At 36.4% G+C, this 21035-nt stretch overlaps 1 protein-coding gene across 1 annotated transcript in view; it reads left to right on the top strand.

The window, feature by feature from the left end:
• LOC110166333 (inositol polyphosphate-5-phosphatase A) overlaps window positions 1-21035 on the top strand; it is a 485134-nt gene that overhangs the window by 316580 nt on the left and 147519 nt on the right. Inside the window, exon 9 of the mRNA XM_055162594.1 lies at window positions 15397-15481. Coding sequence (XP_055018569.1) covers window positions 15397-15481 — 85 coding nt within the window. The remainder of the gene's footprint in view (window positions 1-15396; window positions 15482-21035) is intronic.

Below are 21035 nucleotides of genomic sequence, written 5' to 3'. Positions count from 1 at the left end.
TTTTAAAATGTTCCACTAATCTAAAGACACGTAATCGTCTTGTTTAACGCGTCCAGCCTGACGATACCTGGGAATAAGTTTTATAAAACCGTGCATAACTTTCCAAACATAAAAGATAGATACTTACTTTTTTTTCCCTTGAACAGCTGAGAGTTGCGGCTTTCCGAGCACATATTTGGCATTACATACACTTTGTGAGTGTTCAATAGGAACTTTGTTTTTTCGGCCAAAAACATGCGCTGCATCCGTTTTGATCGGCCCAAACTTTGCCAAAGAGTGTAGTGAGTCAAGATGGTCGACCGCTCTGAGCGTCTGTGTTCGTAACAATTGAAAAAGCCGCTCTAAGTGCAGTTATTTCTCAAATTAATGGCAAATTACGCATCTTGGTCTGCATAATTCTTGCTATTTTTATTTGAAACGTTTATTTCTGTCCAAATGTACAAATCCAAATGTAATAAACACCTTGGAAATGCAGGAAGTGAGGTGGCTCTGTGCCCTGGACCTGACATGAGCTGTTTCCATGACTGACACCAGGAAAATAATGAGACGATGGCACTTTTTTTTTTGTTGTTTTGAGGTAGTAATGATATTTTTAGTTTGTTTACGGACTTGATATTTTACACTTTTGTCACTAAGGCCCTAAATTAAGCATTTTCTATGTCCAAAAAGTTGTTTATGCATGTTTGCTGTGTGTTTTGTATCAAAGATTGTGAGTTTTATTTAACGTTTTCTTTCTTTTTTCATTTGTATTTCTGGTCCTGTAGCTTTTATTCCAGCCATATGACACAACTACAGCATGCAAATTGTGAAATAACAGGTTGTACTGAAAAAAAGGATGTATAACACTTCATTTTGAGTTTTAAAAGCAAAATTAAGTAAAAAATCCAGGCGAGGACAAATACTAAAATTGCCCTCATGTCTGTAAAGGTTAATGCCTGTTTGTCAAATTGTGAAGTTGTATTAAAAAATATACCTGTCAAGTTTTTAGGCAAATCTTTAGACCTGATCTGGTGAAGCGTGGATAAAAAATGAGCTTCCAAGGACCACCTGAGAGCAGCCTGCCCCTGACTGGATTATATGCCCGGGCCTTTGTGTGGCTGCTCTAAGGACCCTGGGAGCAGAGTCAGGGGCTGTGTTATAAATTAACGTCTGACCCCTGGTTTTGTGTTGGACCTGGAGGAAGAGCAGCCCACAGCCAGAGCGGGACGGCCCCCAAACGGAGCCTCTCTTTTGGGGTGTGACTGGCCCATGAATCCCCGGGAGCTAGCGTGTTTATAGACTGTGTAAAGGAGTGCGTCTTTGTGCGCCGGTGTCGTGGACAGTGGTACAGTTTTGGACGAGGGAGTCGGAGTGACGCTGGCGACGAAAACAAGCGGACCCCCCACTGTCAGGACACTTTTCACTATGGACAAAGAGATACTGTTTTTTCAGTGGTGTTAGAGGGATGTACAGATTTTTTTTAACACTTTTACTTAATACATAATGAACAAATAGTTTATTAAGAATGATTCAAGCTTACTAAGTGCTTAATTAATATCCTAATTCCTAATACCTAACACTTTTGTTAAATTACTAATCCTAAATCTTAATCTTAATAAACGATTTGTTCATTGTGAATTAAGTCTTTGCTCAGGCTTTATTAGCGATATTTAAGTTATAGTAAGTGGTGGATTTTTAAATTTTTTTTATACAGTGTGGGGTTTCAAGGTATTTTGTTTCCATTTTATTTTATTTTATTTGAGCAAATAGTTGGACAGTGTAACATAAATACTACAGAAAAAAAAAAAAACCCAACACAAAACAGCAATGCTCAAAAGGAGAAAACGGGAACAAAATTTTCATTAAAATTATTTGACTCAGTTGAAATAGTAGAGATCAGAATGATGTATTCAATTTTTGTCTGTAAGTAGACAAAGCATTTTTTCTACTTGTAATGCATTATTTTGTTTTATAATAAATATATGTCTATAATTTTTCATACTCAAATAGGGGAAAACAAAATAAAACCAAAAAAAAAACAACAGTTGCCAACATACAGATATTTGCCAGTAACACTTTATAGTAACTACACCTTATTTAGTCTTAATAAAGCATGAACAAAGACTTAATTAAGAGTCATTCAGGCTTTATAACTACTTACTTACTAACTTAATGAGCACTTAACTTGCTCTTAATTTTGCATTGAACTTGTTAGTTTATGAATAACTAAGTATGAAATAATTATGAGTAACTATTTACAGCACAGGTCAATTAAATGCAAGTTATGTGCTAATTAAGGTAGTAATTAAGTAGTTATTAAGCCTGAATGACAAGTTTAAGAATACATTTGAATATAAATGAGAGTGAAATTGGTAACACTTTATAATAACTACACCTTGTTTAGCCTTAATAAAGCATAAACTAAGACTTAATAATGAACAAATACTTAATTAAGAGTCATTCAGGCTTAATAACTACTTAATTACTACCTTTATTAGCACTTAACTTGCATTTAATTAGCCTGTGCAGTAAATACTCATAATTATTTCATACTTAGTTGCTCATAAACTAAACAAGTTAAGTGCAAAGTTAAGTGCTCATTAAGTTAGTATGTAGTTATTAAGCCTTATTAAGTAGTTATTAAGTCTTTGTGCATTATTAATTAAGTCCTTGTTCATTTTATTAAGGCTAAATAAGGTGTAGTTATTATAAAATGTTACCAGTTTTCCTGATGTCGTCACTATCCTTTATTTACAAATGTATTCTTAAATTTGAATCAAAGTTAAAGTAAAAAATTGTAACTATTTCTTTCACACACTCTCAAAAAAAATAAAAAATCTTGCAAAGTAGCCTTAAAAGTGTACACGTTTTCCAAATATTTGCCGCACAATTGAGCTTGTGTTGTAGATAATTAAACAGAAAATGAAAATGATTCGTCTTGTATCCTCTCACAAAAGCGTGAATAGGTCAGCTCTCCGTGGCCCGGGTCAGCTCTGGCCTATGTAAACAGACTTTACCTTCTGACCTGCTCTGGCACCTTGGTCGTGTCAGACAAAAGTGCGGCGTGTGAGCATTAGCTATGCCTGTTAGTCGGTATTAGACATGGCTGTTAACGGATAAAGCCAACACATGAAGTGAAGCAGAAAGCGCCTCAAACACAGTGAGGAGTCTATAGCCTCGCTCGCCCTGTCATGTCCAATTACACTCACGACAAGGCCTATTCACGTCTGCACCTGTCAGCGCACGTCAATACTCCTCAACGTGATAACTTTACTTCAAAGTGTCCACAACATCATTAAAAGTAAACAGATTAACAGATTTGAAATAAAGATCATGCTCTAGCTTTGAAATTTTGTCTACCTAAAATAAAAAAATCCACTACAAAATTCAAGCTTTCAGACAATAAAAAAAATTGAAAACATAATCTCAATCTTTTTTTCTCTCTTTGAAACTTCAGAGAATTTGTAAATTTTCATCTAAAATTGTGTCAACCAAATTACAATTCAGTTTCTTTTTTTAAATCTTACAAATAGAAAAAACAGAACTAGTTAATTTTTTACAGTTCGCAGTGATCCAATCTCATTACAAGCAATTATTTATTTATCTCTAAGGAGCAAATTTGCAGCTGAATCGGAATTGAATTATTGGATAAAATAGGAAACTTTTTAGCGACTTTTTAAGACCAAAACGAGGAGCCTGACAGCAGCAGTTGCAGAGAAAAGCGTGACGTTTTTTCAGTACAAAGTGAACTGAAGTCTGTGTTGTTGGAGCCAGAAAAGCGCAAATGCTCACTTTTTATTTGAAACACGGCGAGTAGCAGGTTTTCTATTTCACTCTATGGTCCCAGCCCTAATATTTGTGCAGGTTCAGGACAGATTTGACTTTATAACACGGAAAAAAGTCGTGTATGTCCAGTTTAACGTCCTGTCTCTTTCCCTCGTCAGTCTTGTTTCTCGTCTGGTTGCTTTGGTTCCCACGCCTCTGTGCCGCTCTGACGTGCTCTCTCACTTTTACAGCCCTGTGTTCTGCTCCTGACACCACAAACTGACCGCCGCTGTTTGAATAGAGCCGTGTCTCTGTCTGAACATCGCCTCACAGCTCGTACACAGGCTCCAGCTTCATTTGGAATCATCAACGATACCGATATAGACTAACAAACATCATACAGCTGAAGTGTTGTTATCTGGTTTTACTCAGGAGTTTAAAATGCACTGTGGCCGGTCACTTTATTGCACCTTTAATCTAATAATCTTTAAGGATTAGGCCTGTGGAGTTAATCTAATACATTTCTAATTGTCAGTGATCATCTTGGGTCTTTTTTTTAGAGCTGCTCGATTATGGAAAAAATCAATATCACGATTATTTTGGTCAATATTGAAATCATGAGTATTCAAACAATAATTTTTTAGTTAAACAATGCATTTATTCAGCATTTCTCCCTCAAAAAAACACTTTGTTATTGGTAATTTATGCAAAACTTTCAAATTGAGAATAAATATAGGCTACAAATGTGTACGTCAGAGCAGTTTTGCGATGTATAAAACCTAAATTGCATAAAATAAAATATACTTTGAACATGAAACAAGACATAGAAAAACATAAATGTATCCAAAATAAACTATATATCCAGCTGTTCTACAATCTCTATAAAAAAAAAACCTTATTAATATAAAAAAAATCTCAAAATAGACTTGTTAAGCTTTAATAAGGGCGCACTCACACTAGGACTTTAGAACCGTGCCGTTTTGAAGCACGATCACGTAGGTTTATATCTTCTGCACTCACACCTGTCGATGTCGTCATCACACAGCGCTGTTTGTTTACATGTGGCGCCGCAGAGCTAACGTTTTAGCACTCCTCCGTGAGTTTATGGATTCAAACTCTGCGGTGTCTGGGCATGGTTTGATTTCATACACACTGGACAAACGTACTAGACAGGCTGGCGCCACCTAGTGCCTCCACTCAATTTAATTTCTCTCCAGCGACTAGGTCAGGAATCAAAATACATTAGACCGTTCGCAAAAACCCCAGAAGTGCGAGTTCAGGCACCAGCCAATCAGCGGAGAGTCATACATTCAGTGTTGTCAACGATTCTCGAGATCGAGGATTTAAAGCCGGAACAAAGAGAATGTTTGGTGAATTTTTATTTAATTTTTATTTATTTCTTCCTATGGGATTTGAGAAAAGCTTAATATACCAGTTAGCCTCGTTAGCGGCGCATTACATACGTCATGACCAAATAGCAGCGATTGGTTAAATGATAAAAAGTACCCGCCTTCTGTCGAGCGAACGAATCCTAAGACTGCAAGGTCAGACAGTTTGTACGAAGTAAAACGAAATAAAACCGGCTGATGAATCAGGCTACAAATGTACCGCGCTTTAGGGGCGATTTATGCTTGGGAACGGTTCTAAAGTCCTAGTATGAGTGCACCCTAAACTCGAGTTTATATGAGTTTGGAGATCGCTTGACAAACGGAATCGAAATCGTGATAAAAATTTGATTAATGTGTTCAGATTTTGGATGTTTGAACGATTTTGGAAGAAATTTGACAGTTTTGTGTTGAATGGCACTAATTTAAAGTCTGTTTTGTTCATCTTCAAGAAATTTCTATTGTGATTGATAACGATTAGGAGTGGACTTCAGTCAAACCATCCAGCAGTAGTGGGAAGATTAACAAAATGTGTTTTAAAAAAAAAGTGCAAAATTTTAGGTATCTGTACCTTACTAGTTGTCTGCAAAAAAGTGGTATTACAGTGATAAGTGTGTTTGTGCGAGAGAGTGCAATTTTAAACAAACATAAAATCCAAATCCACTTTATTTTTATTGCACATTTTACAAACAAAACAGTTTCCAAAGTGCTGCACCGAGATCATAAAATGAAGACCACAAAAAGGTAAATTGCTAAAATTTGGTCACACCAGTCCTAAAACAATAAAACCAATGAAAGCAAAGATTTAACCTCACACATGGACAACTGTTACCTTACCCAGATTCTTCCTCTCTCCCATATTTCTCCTGCCTCTTCTTCTCCTCCTCCTCCCTCCCTCTCCTCCCTCTCTCTCTCCCCAGGACCTACCACATAGATGTCTCTGCTACTGTGTTTTTTACGGCCTCATAAATATATTGTTATCTAGGCCTTGGGAAGTCCGCTGTGAGATTTATCCACACGATTAGTGAAGGCGGTAGTGAGGCCAGCATCCCCCTCGAGCATTAATTACACGAGAGCCAGAGCAGGTCCACCTTAAGCCCTTCTCCCGCTCAGGACAATGTGAGATAATGGCTCCTGAGGCTGTGGATACTTCATTATTTGTCACTTAGTTGCATTTTTAAAGCAATCCTGGTTTGAGTTTAATGCAAGAAACAATATCTCTCTGCAGATGTTGGTATTTACATAAGTATTCGAGGTATTAGTTTTTTTTTTCATGGTAAAAATCCATAAAATGATCTGTCACTTGAGTATAAAAAAAAATATAAAATGTAAATTTTGGTTAAACTAAATTTTTATTTTTTGTTTATTCAGTAGCTACATATATATAATTTTGTTGCTTGTTTAGTGGAAGGAAACTTGTTTATGGGCCCGGTCAAACAGAACTAAACAGCAAGGCCAAAAATTCAAGTTAATGCATCTGATATAAAAATGTATTGAACAGATACATATGTACTCTAGTTTATGAAACTGTTGACCTTTTTTCTGTACCATTTTTGGTTCTAAAGTTACATACGTTTTAAACAGACCATGTATGAAACATGGAACAAAAATTATTTCCCAAATTTCAAAGACCTGCAAATCATGTAAATAAATGGATGTATTTCATCATATCTTGTGTTATTCCATCTTTGAAACTGTTGATGAAGGTACATGGATTTTTCAAAAAAATGTATTTATAATGATAAAAATTTGCTTGGAAGGACTGACATATTTTATAGAAATAGTTTCCTTTCATTTTGAAGTAATATTTAAGTTTTCGGAAGAAAAAAGCGACAAATTATGTAAAATCCTGCACCTTCTACTTGTTTGCACAATTTTCCCTCCGTTACTTTTCCCTCCGTTACCATGACCTTTCTTAATAAAAAATCTCATTACTCAAAAAGTAAGAGGTTTTTCAACCTAATCTTGTACCATATGGTAGAAAACTATATGAAGCAAATATTCAAACCAGTTTGTTAAGGATATGTAAGTGAGAACCAAGAGTTATCACTGTTTGGATTTATTGCCCAAAAAGTGCTGCATATTTCATTCCCTCCGTTACCGACATGAGTTTTTAAATTTTTTGTCAACAACTTGAAAGAATATCACAGGTTTAACTTGACCCTGTTGGAGTGTAACTCTTTCCTACATTCTGATACTTTACTTATTTCAATAGTCCCTCTAGTTTCTGAATAAGAGACATTTGAATGTCAAAAATCTGCCCCTGTTTCCCTCTGTTACCACTTGACCAGACCCTCATGTGACACATTTGACATTTTCACTGTTTTGATGATTAAAATGTTTGTGTTTCATATGAACTTTGTACAAGAAGTGGAGACTTTTAGTATCACAGTCATGATTTAGCCATTATTTTTTATTCAATCAATCAGTCAAACTTGATTTATAGAGCACTTTTCATATAAAAATGCAACACAAATCGCTTACTGAACCGTATCGAATCGAATCGTATCGAATCAAAAGCTCACTGTATCGTATTGTGGCCTATGTATCGGGTATGTATCGTATCGACAACTCCTTAATGATGCCCAGCTCTAGTATCCAGTGGGACAAGATCTCGTACCACAAAATCTCGAGAAACAAAATTGCCTCCAGATGGTGCACGCATGAGAAAAATGATCTTGCAAGTTTTTTCACCCTGAATTCACCTTTGGCTTGGACTAAAAAAGAGTTAAGAGCTGATGAGTTATACAATTTGAGAAGCTGTAGTTCCAAAAAGCAGAACTACAATGACCTCTAAACATAAAATAAATAAAAATTGTGATGCCAAAATTGTGAAATGGATTGCTTTACTTATTTATTACAAATCATGCCAAATGGTGTGTCTCGTTTTGGCAAAATTGTATCTCATCCCACCACAGTACCCAACCTTACTCGAAATCAGAAAAATAAATTGCTCTAATTAAACGAGGGCTGTAGTTATCAAAATAAAAGTCTTAATTACTTATTTGACTTTCCCGGTTACAGTATTCCAGTATTTTTTATAATCCACCTGAAATGTGCAATAATCTTTCTGTAAATGTCGCAATTGAGGTTCTCGTATCTCGTCTTGTCTTGTGCAAATTGTGTGCAAAACTTGTGAGATGATTTCTGCGCTTTAACAAATCTTTCAAATAAAATTACAGTCAAAAGTGTACAAGCATCAGCCAATAGTTTTTCAGTTTCAGTCAGTCACAATTTTCTCAAAATGTTCTTGAAAATGTGCGGTTTAAATCCATTTTGTATTTTTTCATTAGTTTTAAGACAATCTTGAAACTTTGTCGTCTATGTTTGCTCATGTGTGCATCATCGTGGAAACTACTGAACATGCCACCAATGCACACACATGTAGAACACCCCCAGCCATGTTACTGCACAGTATCAACTAGGGATGGGCGTGATTAGTCGACTAATCGATAATTGATCATTAAGAATTTCATCGATCATGTTCATTTTTAAGCGACAAACCAAATGTAGGTTGATGCCGCGTCTGACGGCACAAACACTAAAGTTGCAGCCTCACAGTCCCACGTTTGGGCTCTGGCTCCTTGGAGATCCCGGGTATCCTGGTTATAGTCTGTTTTTTTGAGTATCATGGTGCATGTAAACACAGTATCCCAGTTACTGCAACATAAAGTTGAGTGTGCATGTGTCCAAAAGACAAACACTTTTCAGTCTTTTCATCACAACAGAAGCTAAAACAAATAAAGTGAGTGAAATGAAATGTAAAATAAAGTGTTGCACTAAACCTGCACATGTCTCATCTCTGAGAACATGAACCATCTCCAACACGACACACACACAGAACAGACTCACCATCATCATCATCATCAACATCCCTCCGTCACAGGGAGAACACTCATATTCCACTGAGTCGTGTCCTTTAGTCTGATAGAAGCTGAACCGCATCAAAACAAAACGTAAAAAAATGTGTCAAAGCTTCATTAAACACATTATAATCTCAAACAGGTTGATGTGGCTCTAGAGTGGTTCTAGTTTATATGTTACAAAGTTGAGTTTATTTGGTAATAATAATAATATTGTGTTTTCCGTGCTATTAGACGCGCTCTTAAGCCTCTAACCCAGGGGTGGGCAAACTACGGCCCTTTAAACCTTTTAATCCGGCCAAACTGGAATAAATTACAATAATAAACCTTGTTGATGTTTTATTTGTCATGCATTTCCAGCGTTTCCCAGTAGATGGCGCACTATATATACATTGAGTTGCGGCGTATTATGTTGGCCGCAATGCTTTATGGGAAAGTGTTCTTACAGGAGTTATTCGGACCATGAGTGAAGTAGTTGGTGCTTAAGATATAAGACTGCACTGCTTCCATTTAGAGTTGGTTAAAATCAATCAAAGAAACTCATGGACTCTGAGTTGAAATTGTCAATGTGTACAATATTCTGGAGTCAGGTTTTACTGCGCTCACAGGTGTGTATATCTGTGGTTGTTTGGCGTGAGCTTTGTTTTTGTGCTGTTACCAGTCATATTCGAAAACGGTGAACTCACGATATACATTCACTCGTGGTGTGCAGTGGAACAGGTCTCAACAGTTTTATGTTCTGAATCTTTCACAGCAGTGATGAAACGTGTAGCGCGTCTGAAGTCCTAGATAAATGTGAAGAATGTAATGAATCTAAGCTCTTAACACGTTATGTCCTGTCTTCTGTCTGGCTCTTCAGTCAAACTTTAGGACCCTATGTGGCTCGCGAGCCAGAAAGTTTGCTCACCCCTGCTCTAACCCCATCAAAAAACGGCAGCGCGTCCCGCAATCCAGAGCGCCCCATACATGAATCCACTCGGGTGTCCCAGCACGGCTTCAGTAAACTACAAAGCCGCTCCACCGCAGAACACGCAAACACACACGGAGCAGACAGTGACCGCACAGCGACAAACACCCACAGACACACTCATCACTCCACGCCGACGAGGAACGGAACGGAGGAACGAACCGGAAAAGCGAGTGCAATGTGCCACTTCTAGACACAACTGAACAACTGAGTCACTGCGAACACGCCGACAATCCAGCGTGTCCCAGACAGCACCTCCCTACACGCCACAACTGAACAAAGCCCAGAGTCACCGTGAACGCACCAAACAAACAAAACCACTCACCCATCCAACTGTTGTGTTTCGTTTAAAGTCCGGTGCAGATTATTTGTGAAAAAAGTTCGAAAACAGACCATTTAATGACGATTTATAATCCAGAGCGCCTAATTGCTCGGAAAATACGGTAATAGTAATAATAATGATGATAATTTAAATATAAAAACGTTGATTAATCAAAAATCTTTTGTTAATTCTCCCGACTATCGATTAAGAAATATCAATATTCCAGTTTCGCTTTATCTCCCAGCCTTTCCTTTTCTCCCCAGACTTTTCCCTCTGCTAGTGTTTTTTATCGGAATCTCTTTATCTATTTGTGATGCTAGAGTTTTCAAATTGCACCGAAAACCACTGAGGGCATTAAAAAAACAGAAGTCATTGCAAATAGTTTGGTTGAAAATATCCAGAGGGAGTTTTAAAGTTTCTCTATACCATGAGTGCTGCGTTTTGAGTTGGGGCCAGATCTGCTTCTTCTCAGGCTAATTCTTAAATGGACATAGATCTTCCCAAATGTGGCGGGATCAGATACGCAGAGGAAGCGGTGAGATGAGATAAATGAGCGGGTTTTGATCTGTTTGATTCTTTTGAACGTCTGGTGAAGTGCATTTGCCATCAAAGCGGATTATCAAAGGCAAATTATTGACAAAGTTATGGGTTAATCGGATTATGGTGTGGGAGAATTCGTTTCAAAGTACTTCAAAACATTTCTGCGTTTACAGTAGAAGTGATGTAACAAAACTGGTGATTTATTGATTAAAAATATTGATCTTGTGGTCATTTTTGTTGGTTGTCTCTTTTAATTTAATAGCGAATCTGGCAAAGGCAAAGAGTGTAAAATTTTAGTACAGATCTTGTTTATAAATGAGTTCTATGATTGGTGAGAGCTAATAAAACTGATTAGAAAATAGGTCATCTAATCAAAAAAAATGTGAGTAACTAAACAATACTGCGTGAAAATTTCAAATTATAATGTGTTTGGGAAAATCCATTAACCAGTATTTTCAGATTGTTCATAAATTAATTAAAAACCGTGGTTTGTCAAAGTCTGATCCCGTCAGATCTCAGAAGCTCACCAAGGCCGGGCCTGGTCAGTACTTGGGTGGGAGACACTGGGAAAATCAGGTGCCACAGTGAAGCACCGGTCACAAAAACTGTCGTTGTGTCCTTAGGCAAGACACTTCACCCACATTGCCTAGTATGAAAGTGGTGTGTGTGTCGGAGGGGCAGATGGTGCAGATTGGCAGCCTCGCTTCTGTCAGTCTGTCCCAGGGCAACTGTGGTTACAAAAATAGTTTACCACCACCAAGTGTGGACTGAATGAATAATGCTCTGTAAAGTGTCTGTGAGTACGGCTGGGTATTATTAAGAATTTGCCGATACGATACATACTTCGATACAGTGCACTTTCGATTCAATACGATATATTTCAAATCAATTTAATATGGTTCAGTAAAAAATAAAGGCTAATTCAAGACTGTGATACTAAAAGTTTTGTTAAACCACTTCTTGAGCAAAGTTAATATGAAACACACTTTACACACACTCTCATTTTAATCATTAAAACAGTGAAAATGTCAAATGTGTCACATAAACGAGTTTCCTTCCTCTAAACAAGCAACAAAACTAGCGCTGTAACAAAATAATTTTGTAAAATATCAATCAGTCAATCAATCAAACTTTATTTATAGAGTGCTTTTCATAGAAAAAAGCAACACAAAGCGCGTTATACCAAAAACAAAACAAAAAACTAAATATTAATTGAATACACCAAAAAATAGTCTTGGCAATATATCGATACAACAGCCCACTGTATCGATATTGTATCATCACATTAAACGATATGATTTATTGATATTTTGATATTTTTGCACACCCTTATTAAAACTGATCCATTATTATTAAAAACAAGTAAATTTAGTTGGAAATGTTATAAAAACATTTCTTCAAACTAGATATTGGGAAAAAAAACAAAAAAAAACAGCCAAGTAAAACAAACTTATATTGATATTGCGTTGCCTGAAATGTGCCACAGTACAGCATTAAACTTTCATTATTCAATAGTACCCAAAAAATCATGCATTCTTATAACGAGTGAGCTCACCTCTCCGCAGATCTGACCTGTAACTTGACCTCCTTGTTTCCTGAGAGATATATAAGCTAATATAATACTAGTGAGATTTCCAGGCAAAGCAGCAGCATCTTCATGGAGACAAGCAGAAAAGTAACATAGTGCACTTTTATTTTTATTGATTTATTCTTGTATAAATCAAATATTCTTGGTCTGGTCTGGGCCGTACTGCGTCTCTGTGCTAAGTGTAAAGATAAGACTGTCTTGTGTTATTATTTTATTGCCTCACTTCACACACAGTTAAAAGTTTAAGTGCGCGCGTTAACCTGCCGATGGTCCATTGTCTTTCCGTACTGACGTGCTGAAAGTTTATACTGTCCACACACGGGCCCTTATCACCGTCCTCCACGTCATCACGCTCTATCAACAAGAGCTACACAGTTTGGAGGAAGGAAATGTAATTGTTATTTGTGTTTTGCGATTAGGTTTAGGTTTGAATTCTGTTCCATAAGCTTTAAAGGACGCTTATTTTGCTGCTGTATTTTCTGTTTTAGTGTTGTGTCCTCATCAAAAACAGACCTGGAGTTGTGCTCAAATGCTCAAAGTATCCACCCTTTGGCTTTTTAACACCGCTGCAAACTCTTGGCCTTGTCTCAATTAACTTCTTGAGGAAATCAGGGTCAAGAAATGCAAAAAGTGCAAATCAAGGTTCAAAGCAAAGGGTGGATATTTTTTATTTTTCAAATTTAAAACCCGGTTCTGAGTAAGGCTACGTTTATATGATGACGTCTGAACAGAAGATTATTTATGTATGTATATATGTATGGTATGTGTATGCATGTATATGTGTATGTTATACATATGTGTACAGTACAAAATGCATACAAAATTATATTTTGTATACATAATATGTAATTTATTTTGCTATATGAATATTTGTAAAGTTCCGTGATCAATGTACAGAAACAACCACAAAAATTTTTGAAACTATGTCATGAATAGGGGTGGGTTCATATAAGTTTTTCTTCTTCCCACTCCTTTTCGAGAAATGTGCTTTTCTGTTGTTTACAATGTGTATGTAGTATACATGATTATTGTTTCTCTCTTGGCACAAACTCGAAATAAAAACCAATCAATCAATCAATCAAAAAAAGATGCAAAAGTGGCGTTACGTCTTCACTTTTTATTCCGTGTTTAGACAAGTATGTTCGGGAGGAAATCTGCGTGCATACGGTAACACAAAAGTGTGTGGAATTCGATTGGGTATGCATGCCAGGTTTCTGTGTACTGAATGTGACATAAACGTGTACGATGACCTGAGCAGATCTGACCAGAGTTTTGCGTCTTGGGCAGTGTAGACGGAAATGTTACGGTGGAGTGTATTCAGCTTTTCCACTCTGGAGGGTGGTTTCACATTTTTGCGTTTTTAAGCCCCAAAAACGCCGTCACTAACTAAACGAAAGGCGCTTCCGATAAAATATTTTGTCATTCTCGTGTAAACAGGCTTATTTTGAGCTTATTTTCTTTTTTACACATTCCACATGTGTTCATTCATAGTTCTGATGTCTTCAATGAGAATCGACAGTGTAAATAATCATGGAAATAAAGATGAAACATACCGTACATGTTTTGTTTCATTTACGCATGTTTCTCTCTCTCAAACGGAAAACACTGGTGATGTATGTTCCACTGCGCCACACACCTTGACTAGAATTCATTTGGATTCACCCCTGGAATTTTAATTTCTTTTCTTTCTTTTTTTTTTCTTTTTTTCTTTATTTATAATTTGTCAAGTTTGAGGGATTCACATCAGCACATCAACAAGAAGACAGCCTTAACAAATATAAAACTAATACACATACAAAAACGAAAGAAAAAAAATTATAATTTCAACTAAATTAAAGGTAAAAAGTAGCTCGGAAACTACTACTTCATGACATCACAGGTGGAACGGAGCATTTTGAGTTTCTAGATGTAGACCAGACATGTCAAACTCAGGTCCAAGGGCCAAATTTGGTTTGCAGTATAATAAAATTTGACCCTCGAGATTATATCAAATATGTATTAGAGCTGCCATGCCTGCTACAGAGAGACTATAGAGACATTGATTTATTAGAAATTTTTGTCATTATTTTTATATTATGTTTGTTCTGGATTTAATGTTTAAGCAAAACCATTATTAAACATTTATTTTAATAAGAAAAAGTTTAACATTACATATCTCGAAAGAAAAGAAAACATGCAGAAATATTTAGTTCAGCCCACGACTTAGTCCCAGTTTTTAATTTTGACCCTCTGTGAATTTGAGTTTGACACCCCTGATGTAAACAGACTAATAATTACTCAAAAACATGTGAACAAAACACAACTCCGGGTTTGTTTTTGATGAGGTAACAACATTATAACTTGACTCAAAGCTCACGAGAGTCAGTTTTGTGTAATATGACCTTTAACATTATACAAGAATCCCATTTATTTCAGAACATGTTACCTCTGAAAACTAAAGAGAGTTGGCATTTATTTCAGAATAGTTTAACTTTCTACATAAATAATTGCAGTTTTTGTGATTTAATAATTTTGTCTTCGTATGACCTCTTGTATAAAGCTGTGATTTTATATTTTATTACTTATGTTTCTATTTTATTTTGACTTGTACATTTACATTTATATAATTATGCCTTTTTTGACGCCTCTTACTGTCTTTTTTGCTACTTATTATGAATTTATTATTACCATTTATGTTTTTTACTCTTGGTTATTGTATTATTTTGTGATGTGTGAGCTGCTGTGTCCAAATAATTCCCCTTGTAGATCAATAAAGTTTGTCTAAGTCTGAGTCTAACCTGAATTCCCACACACATCCTTCCCACAAGTTTAGTTGCTGTAATTGTTGCGTCCAGTAGGTGGTGCTGTCCTCTTCGGCATGTAATTACCCGAGATCAGAGGCACTAATTGCAACTGATGAAGCTGAAGTTTTAATTTAATTCGTTTTGCGAAATATCCTCGCCGTGACGACCAAATAATGATGTGAAACTGGTGTTTTTCTCTTTCAGGATCACAGACCAGCGGTATGACAAACTGCCCTTTTTCCTTTTTGGAGACTTCAACTTTCGGCTGGACTCCAAGCAGGTCATTGAGGTAAGTTTGTACACGTAAGAAAACAGAGCAATGAACCCTACAAAATGAATCCTACAAAGCTACAGAGATACGTTTACGCACTGTAGAAGAAAAAAGGAAATGTGAATTGACCCTAAATAAACAATTATGTCACACTTAAGCATTTAAATAAGTTAAATAGTTAAATTATTTGTGTATTTGTATTCATTCTGCATAAATATTTCATTTTTTGAGTGTATGGCCTCACGTATTTTGACATGAATTGCAGCTTTATGGAATTTTAACATGAATTTGCCACTGAATATGAAAAAAAAGTTTGGATTTTAATGTTGTATTGTCACAAAATGGAAATTTATAGTTATTTCTCTGCAGTATTTTTAACTTGTTTGACTTTTACTCGCTTTATTAATGCGCATTTGAAACTAATTTGGTCACAGAAATGTTTTAGTACAAGCAACAAAGCATAAAATATGACAAAATTACACAATTAAAGGCCTTTTAAAATCCTAATAGTAAAAAAAAATTGGCAGAATTGGCACAAAATACACAATATTTTTGGAAGCGTTCATTTTGTCTTCAAGTCACGATAGTTAACTTTTCTTTTACTTCTACTTTAGATTTTTAAGATTTTTACTCCCAGTCAAAAGTTTGAACACACACTGTCATTTAATGTTTTTTTTTTTTTTTCTTTGTTTACTCTTTTCTACATTTCACATACACACAGAAAGCATTAAATATACGAAGCAAAATACACTAGAGGTCAAAACTTTTAGAACACCACACACCAAAACATATTCTAAACATATTCTAAACTTTTGATTCATGAAAGTGTCCACTTTTGGCAGATATAACAGCTGAACACACTCGTGGCTCGATCTTTTTACGACAGAAATCAAATATTCTTCAGAAAGTTCTTCCCAAGTCTGTTGCAGAAGTTCCCATAAATGTGTGGCACTTGTAGGTTTCTCGACTTTCACTCTTCTGTCCAGTTCATCCCAAACCAGCTCGATGTGGTTTAAGTCTGGACACTCCATGTTTTCAAGTTTACCGTCTTGTTCTTTTTTCCTGAGGTAGTTTTGGCAGAGCTTGGACTTGTGTTTTGTATCTTTTATCTTTTTTTTTTTACCATTTCAAGCTCTTTATTGGACTTGCACGACTTGAATTGCAACAAATAACTGGAAAAATTAGGGTGTTCGAAAACTTTTGACCAGTAGTGTGTATGGAATCCTGTAATAAATAAAAAAAGTGTAATAAATCAACTACTTGCTCAAAGTATCCACCCTTTGCTTTGTTAACAGAGCTGCAAACTCTTCGCTTTCTTGACAAAATCTCCTGAAATGGTTTTGACTTCACAGCTGTGCCATGTCAGGGTCAAGAAATGCAAAAAGTGCAAATCAGGGCTCAAAGCAAGGGGTGGTTATTTTAAATTTTTCAAATCTAAAACCACTTTTTGAGTTATTTTTGCTGATTTTCTTGTTTACTACTTTCAATATGTGTTCAGTCATAGTTTATACATCTAGAAACTCACTGTTCCACTTTGTTCCACTTTGTGATATCATGAAGTAGTAGTTTTTAAGCTACTTTTTACCTTTAATTTAGTTGAAATTGGCAATTCCAGAGGTGAATCCAAATTATTCAAGTGACTGTGTATGGAGTTTAAAACACAATGGAGCAGTGGAACAAAACATGTATGGTATGTTTCACGTTTATTTCCATGATTATTTACGCTGTCGATTCTTATTGAAGGCATCAAAACTACGAATGAACATATATGGAATGTAGTAAACAAGAAAATGAACTCAAAATAAGGGCCTGTTTACAGAATTACAAAATATTTTATCAGAAGTGCCTTTTGTTTAGAACAGGGGTGTCAAACTCAAATTCACCGAGTTTGACAACTGAGACTAAGTTGTGGCCCAAATGAAATATTTCTGCATGTTTTCTCTTCTTTCGAGATCTGTAATGTTAAACTTTTCTTATTAAAATAATTGTTTACTAATAATTTTGCTTAAACATTGAATCCAGAACAAGCATAATATAAAATAATAACAACATTTTAAATAAGTAGTGTTTGTAGCCTTCAGACCAGCTTTTATACGTTTTTGATATGATCTTGTGGCCCAAATTTAATTATATTGTGGCCTGAAATTTGGTCCCCGGGCCTGAATTTGACATTTCTGGTTTGTAGCCTTCAGTGAGAATCGACAACATGGAAATAAGGATGAAACATACAAACTTTTGATTGGTATTGTACCCAGTTTTTGTTGCTATATTTGTGCACTTTTACATAATAAGGCCACTACATTTATCATATTCAAATAGTGACCTTAGACTAACGCAATTTAATGACGTAAGAAGTTTATTTATGCAAGAATTTCAACTTTTTTCAGATTTTGTATTAACTATTAACCTACCAAAATGTTTATCACACAAGGCTGACCTCACATTTGACCTTTCTCTCGCTTCTCCTCACCGATGAGACGAGCTGTAGAGTCTTTTCTAACTGTAGCGTTTCGTTCGTTGCCATATATTTAGTTTTAGCTCCTGTCTGGGCCGTTAAACGCTTGACTGTGGCCTGCCCAGCTGTGTTTGCCCAGCGGCCCTCCAAGTGCATTGTTATGTTACGGTATCCATTCATCAGCGCCCTCCTCTCCTCCCCCATCACCCGCTCCTCACCCGCTCCTGCCCCCTCCTCTCTGGGTGCAAATCAAGCCAAAGGTGCGGTTGCCAAGTCTGCTTCTTTACAGCGACTTTGGGCTTCGTTTTGTTTTGGTTTTTTTGGAGTTGCTTGCAGATTTTGAAAGTCACCGGTTGTCTTTTTTGCGTTTTTCTGTGATAATTAATGGTGGTTTTATTGAAGGTTAAATACGCAAATAAAAATATGTGTGTACAACAGTTAAGTAGTAGCTTCTGTTTTGGGGCTTTTTTGTGGGCCTTATTTTCACTTACAGTGTTGGAAAGTAACTAAATACTCTGAATACTACTTTGGAGTAACTATTCTGGTACAATTACTCTTCATTTTGTGATATTCAGTAGAGATCGACTTTGTTTGTTTTTTTGGGGGGGGGGGGTGATTTTGATTATTTTCTACAATATTTACTACTCTCATTATTACTACTACTACTACTACTACTACTACTACTGATACTACTATTACTCCTTCTACTCCTCCTACTACTACTTCTACTACTACTACTACTACAACTGCTCCTACTACTACTCCTTCTACTACTCCTACTACTCCTATTACTCCTACTACTACTCCTACTCCTACTACTACTGCTACTACTACTACTTTCCCTACTACTACTACTACAACTACTACTACTACTACCCCTTCTACTCCAACTACTAATACTAATCCTACTCCTCCTCCTACTACTACTACTACTACTTTTTTACCACTAACCTATAAGAGAGCTGTGTAGTCATGTTTTGCACAGTTATTTCTTAGTATTACAGTGTAATATAAAGCTTTGTGTGTATTTTTGGCAGCACATTGACCAAAACAAAATATCGGTTTGTGCTGGAGTTTTAAGACTGATAACAAATACGATAAAAAGTTTAAATATCGGCCAAGTAATATAGCGATCTATCTCTTATACTTTTCTAAATTAAAAGTGATACTTGGAGGTACTTCATCATGCAGTTTTTGCTTCACTGGAAAAAAAAAATTAAATCTAGGTAAGTTAAAATGACTTAAATTATGATCATTTTACTTTATTTGAGTCGATTCAGCGTAACATGTAAAATTATCTACCAATGGACTATGCGTGTTTTTTCTTAATTCAAGCAACATTTGATTTTGTTTCTTATTTTAAGTGCAAAAATGTGTTGCTTTTCTTATTTTTTTAAGTGTAGCAAGGTGTATTTTCATATTTTAAGTACAAAAAGTCTTAATAATTTTACTTGTCAAGTGAAATTTACTCAAATCATGATGAAACTTTCTTAATTCCAGCCATCTTAACTCGACTACATTTTATTTTTTGCAGTGTTTGTGCTGCACACTGGTGTAGATGCAATTATTTCCATCTTGAATTGGACATAAATTAATGCATAACAAACAGCACTATAATCTGATCCAACTCTGTGTAAAAGTTTTCTAAGTATTCGGAACACAGGACTCATAGAAATGCATAAAAAAAAAATACATTTAATTCTAGTGATCAGTATTCTTCAACTACATTTTCAAGTATTCTTTCCATCTCTGGTCACTTGTTGCTAAATTGCTGAATATCTGGCAACCCCGTGTCGTCTCCGGGTGCTGCCATCATTGAGGGCCAGTCTGAGCAGTAAAAGGACCACCATAGACCGTGTTGCAGGCTTGAGATAACAGCCACTTGTTTGGGCCAATGCAGGAGGAGACAATAGCTCTCAAGTCACTGGGCCTGTTCAAGGTGTGGCCATTGTTCACCATTGAGAGGCGAAGGGAAGAGGAGGGGACCGCCAGAATGAATGAACGCCTTTTTTAAATCACTTAGGAAGAACTGCTCTCTGTGTGGTACAAAAGAGGGTGCAGTGGAGGAGCCCGGCCACCAGGGGGGCGGTGAACAGCTGCGAGAGAGAGTGTATGGACTGGTGAAGATGGTTACCAATGGGATAATGGACTTATGATGAAGCCGGAGTAGATTGGCCCTTAAGAAAAAGTCTGTTGTTAAAGGTGCACTGTGTAACTTTTCTAGTGAAGGGGCCCGTCATCTTAGCCTAATTCATCAGCCGGTTTCACTTTGTGGAAACCGTCTAACGTCTCAGCATTAGGATTCATTTGCTCGACAATAGGCGGGTACTTTTTTTATTTAACCAATCGCTGCTGTTTGGTCGTGATATACATAATGTGCCAAAACCCGTAGGAAGAAGGACAATAACGTCTTTCTCCTTGACAAAATTCACCAAACATTCTCTTTGTTCCGGCTTTAAATCCTCGATCTCGGGAATCATTGCCAACACAGAATGTCTGTCTTCGTCTACATCAGGCATGTCCTAACAATTCCCCTTACAGAATTTTTCTTGGCTCAGAATTGACCAGCATTCTGACTTTGATTTACTGTTTGTTCTTGTTGTACTGTGATGTTGATGACACCCCTGGTCTACATCCATGGCTTTCACCCAGCTCTTTGCTGATTGGCCGGTGCGCAGTCTACAACTTCCTGGGTTCTTGCAAACCGTCTAGTGTATTCCAATTCTGATAGTCGCTGGAGAGAAATGAAATTGAGTGGAGGAACTAGGTGGCGCCAGCCTGGCTACCGTCATCTCCTTGTCCAATGAAAATCTTATTGTTTTTATGATACAATTATCTTTCGTTTATTCAAGTATCGGTGTTTTTATTGCCAGAACTGACTTTGGCATGTTAGTCATCTGCTTGTCTCCATGGAGTTTGTTAGGTTTCATGCCATTTTGTGGAACATTTCAGACAAAACAGCATCATCTCCATGGAGGTACACTACCGATCAAAAGTTTTACAACACCCTAATTTTTCCAGTTATTTATTGCAATTCAAGTCATGCAAGTCCATTGAAGAACTTGAAATGGTGCAAAGGTAAGGTCTTCACTTTTTATTTCGTGTTTAGGCAAGCGT

The sequence above is a fragment of the Boleophthalmus pectinirostris genome, unplaced genomic scaffold, assembly GCF_026225935.1.
Source record: "Boleophthalmus pectinirostris isolate CB_2022bp ecotype Guang Dong unplaced genomic scaffold, ASM2622593v1 HiC_scaffold_5, whole genome shotgun sequence".
Taxonomy (NCBI): Eukaryota; Metazoa; Chordata; class Actinopteri; order Gobiiformes; family Gobiidae; genus Boleophthalmus; species Boleophthalmus pectinirostris.
The sequence above is the reverse complement of the archived record's forward strand: the minus strand, read 5'-3'. Positions and strand labels throughout refer to the sequence as shown.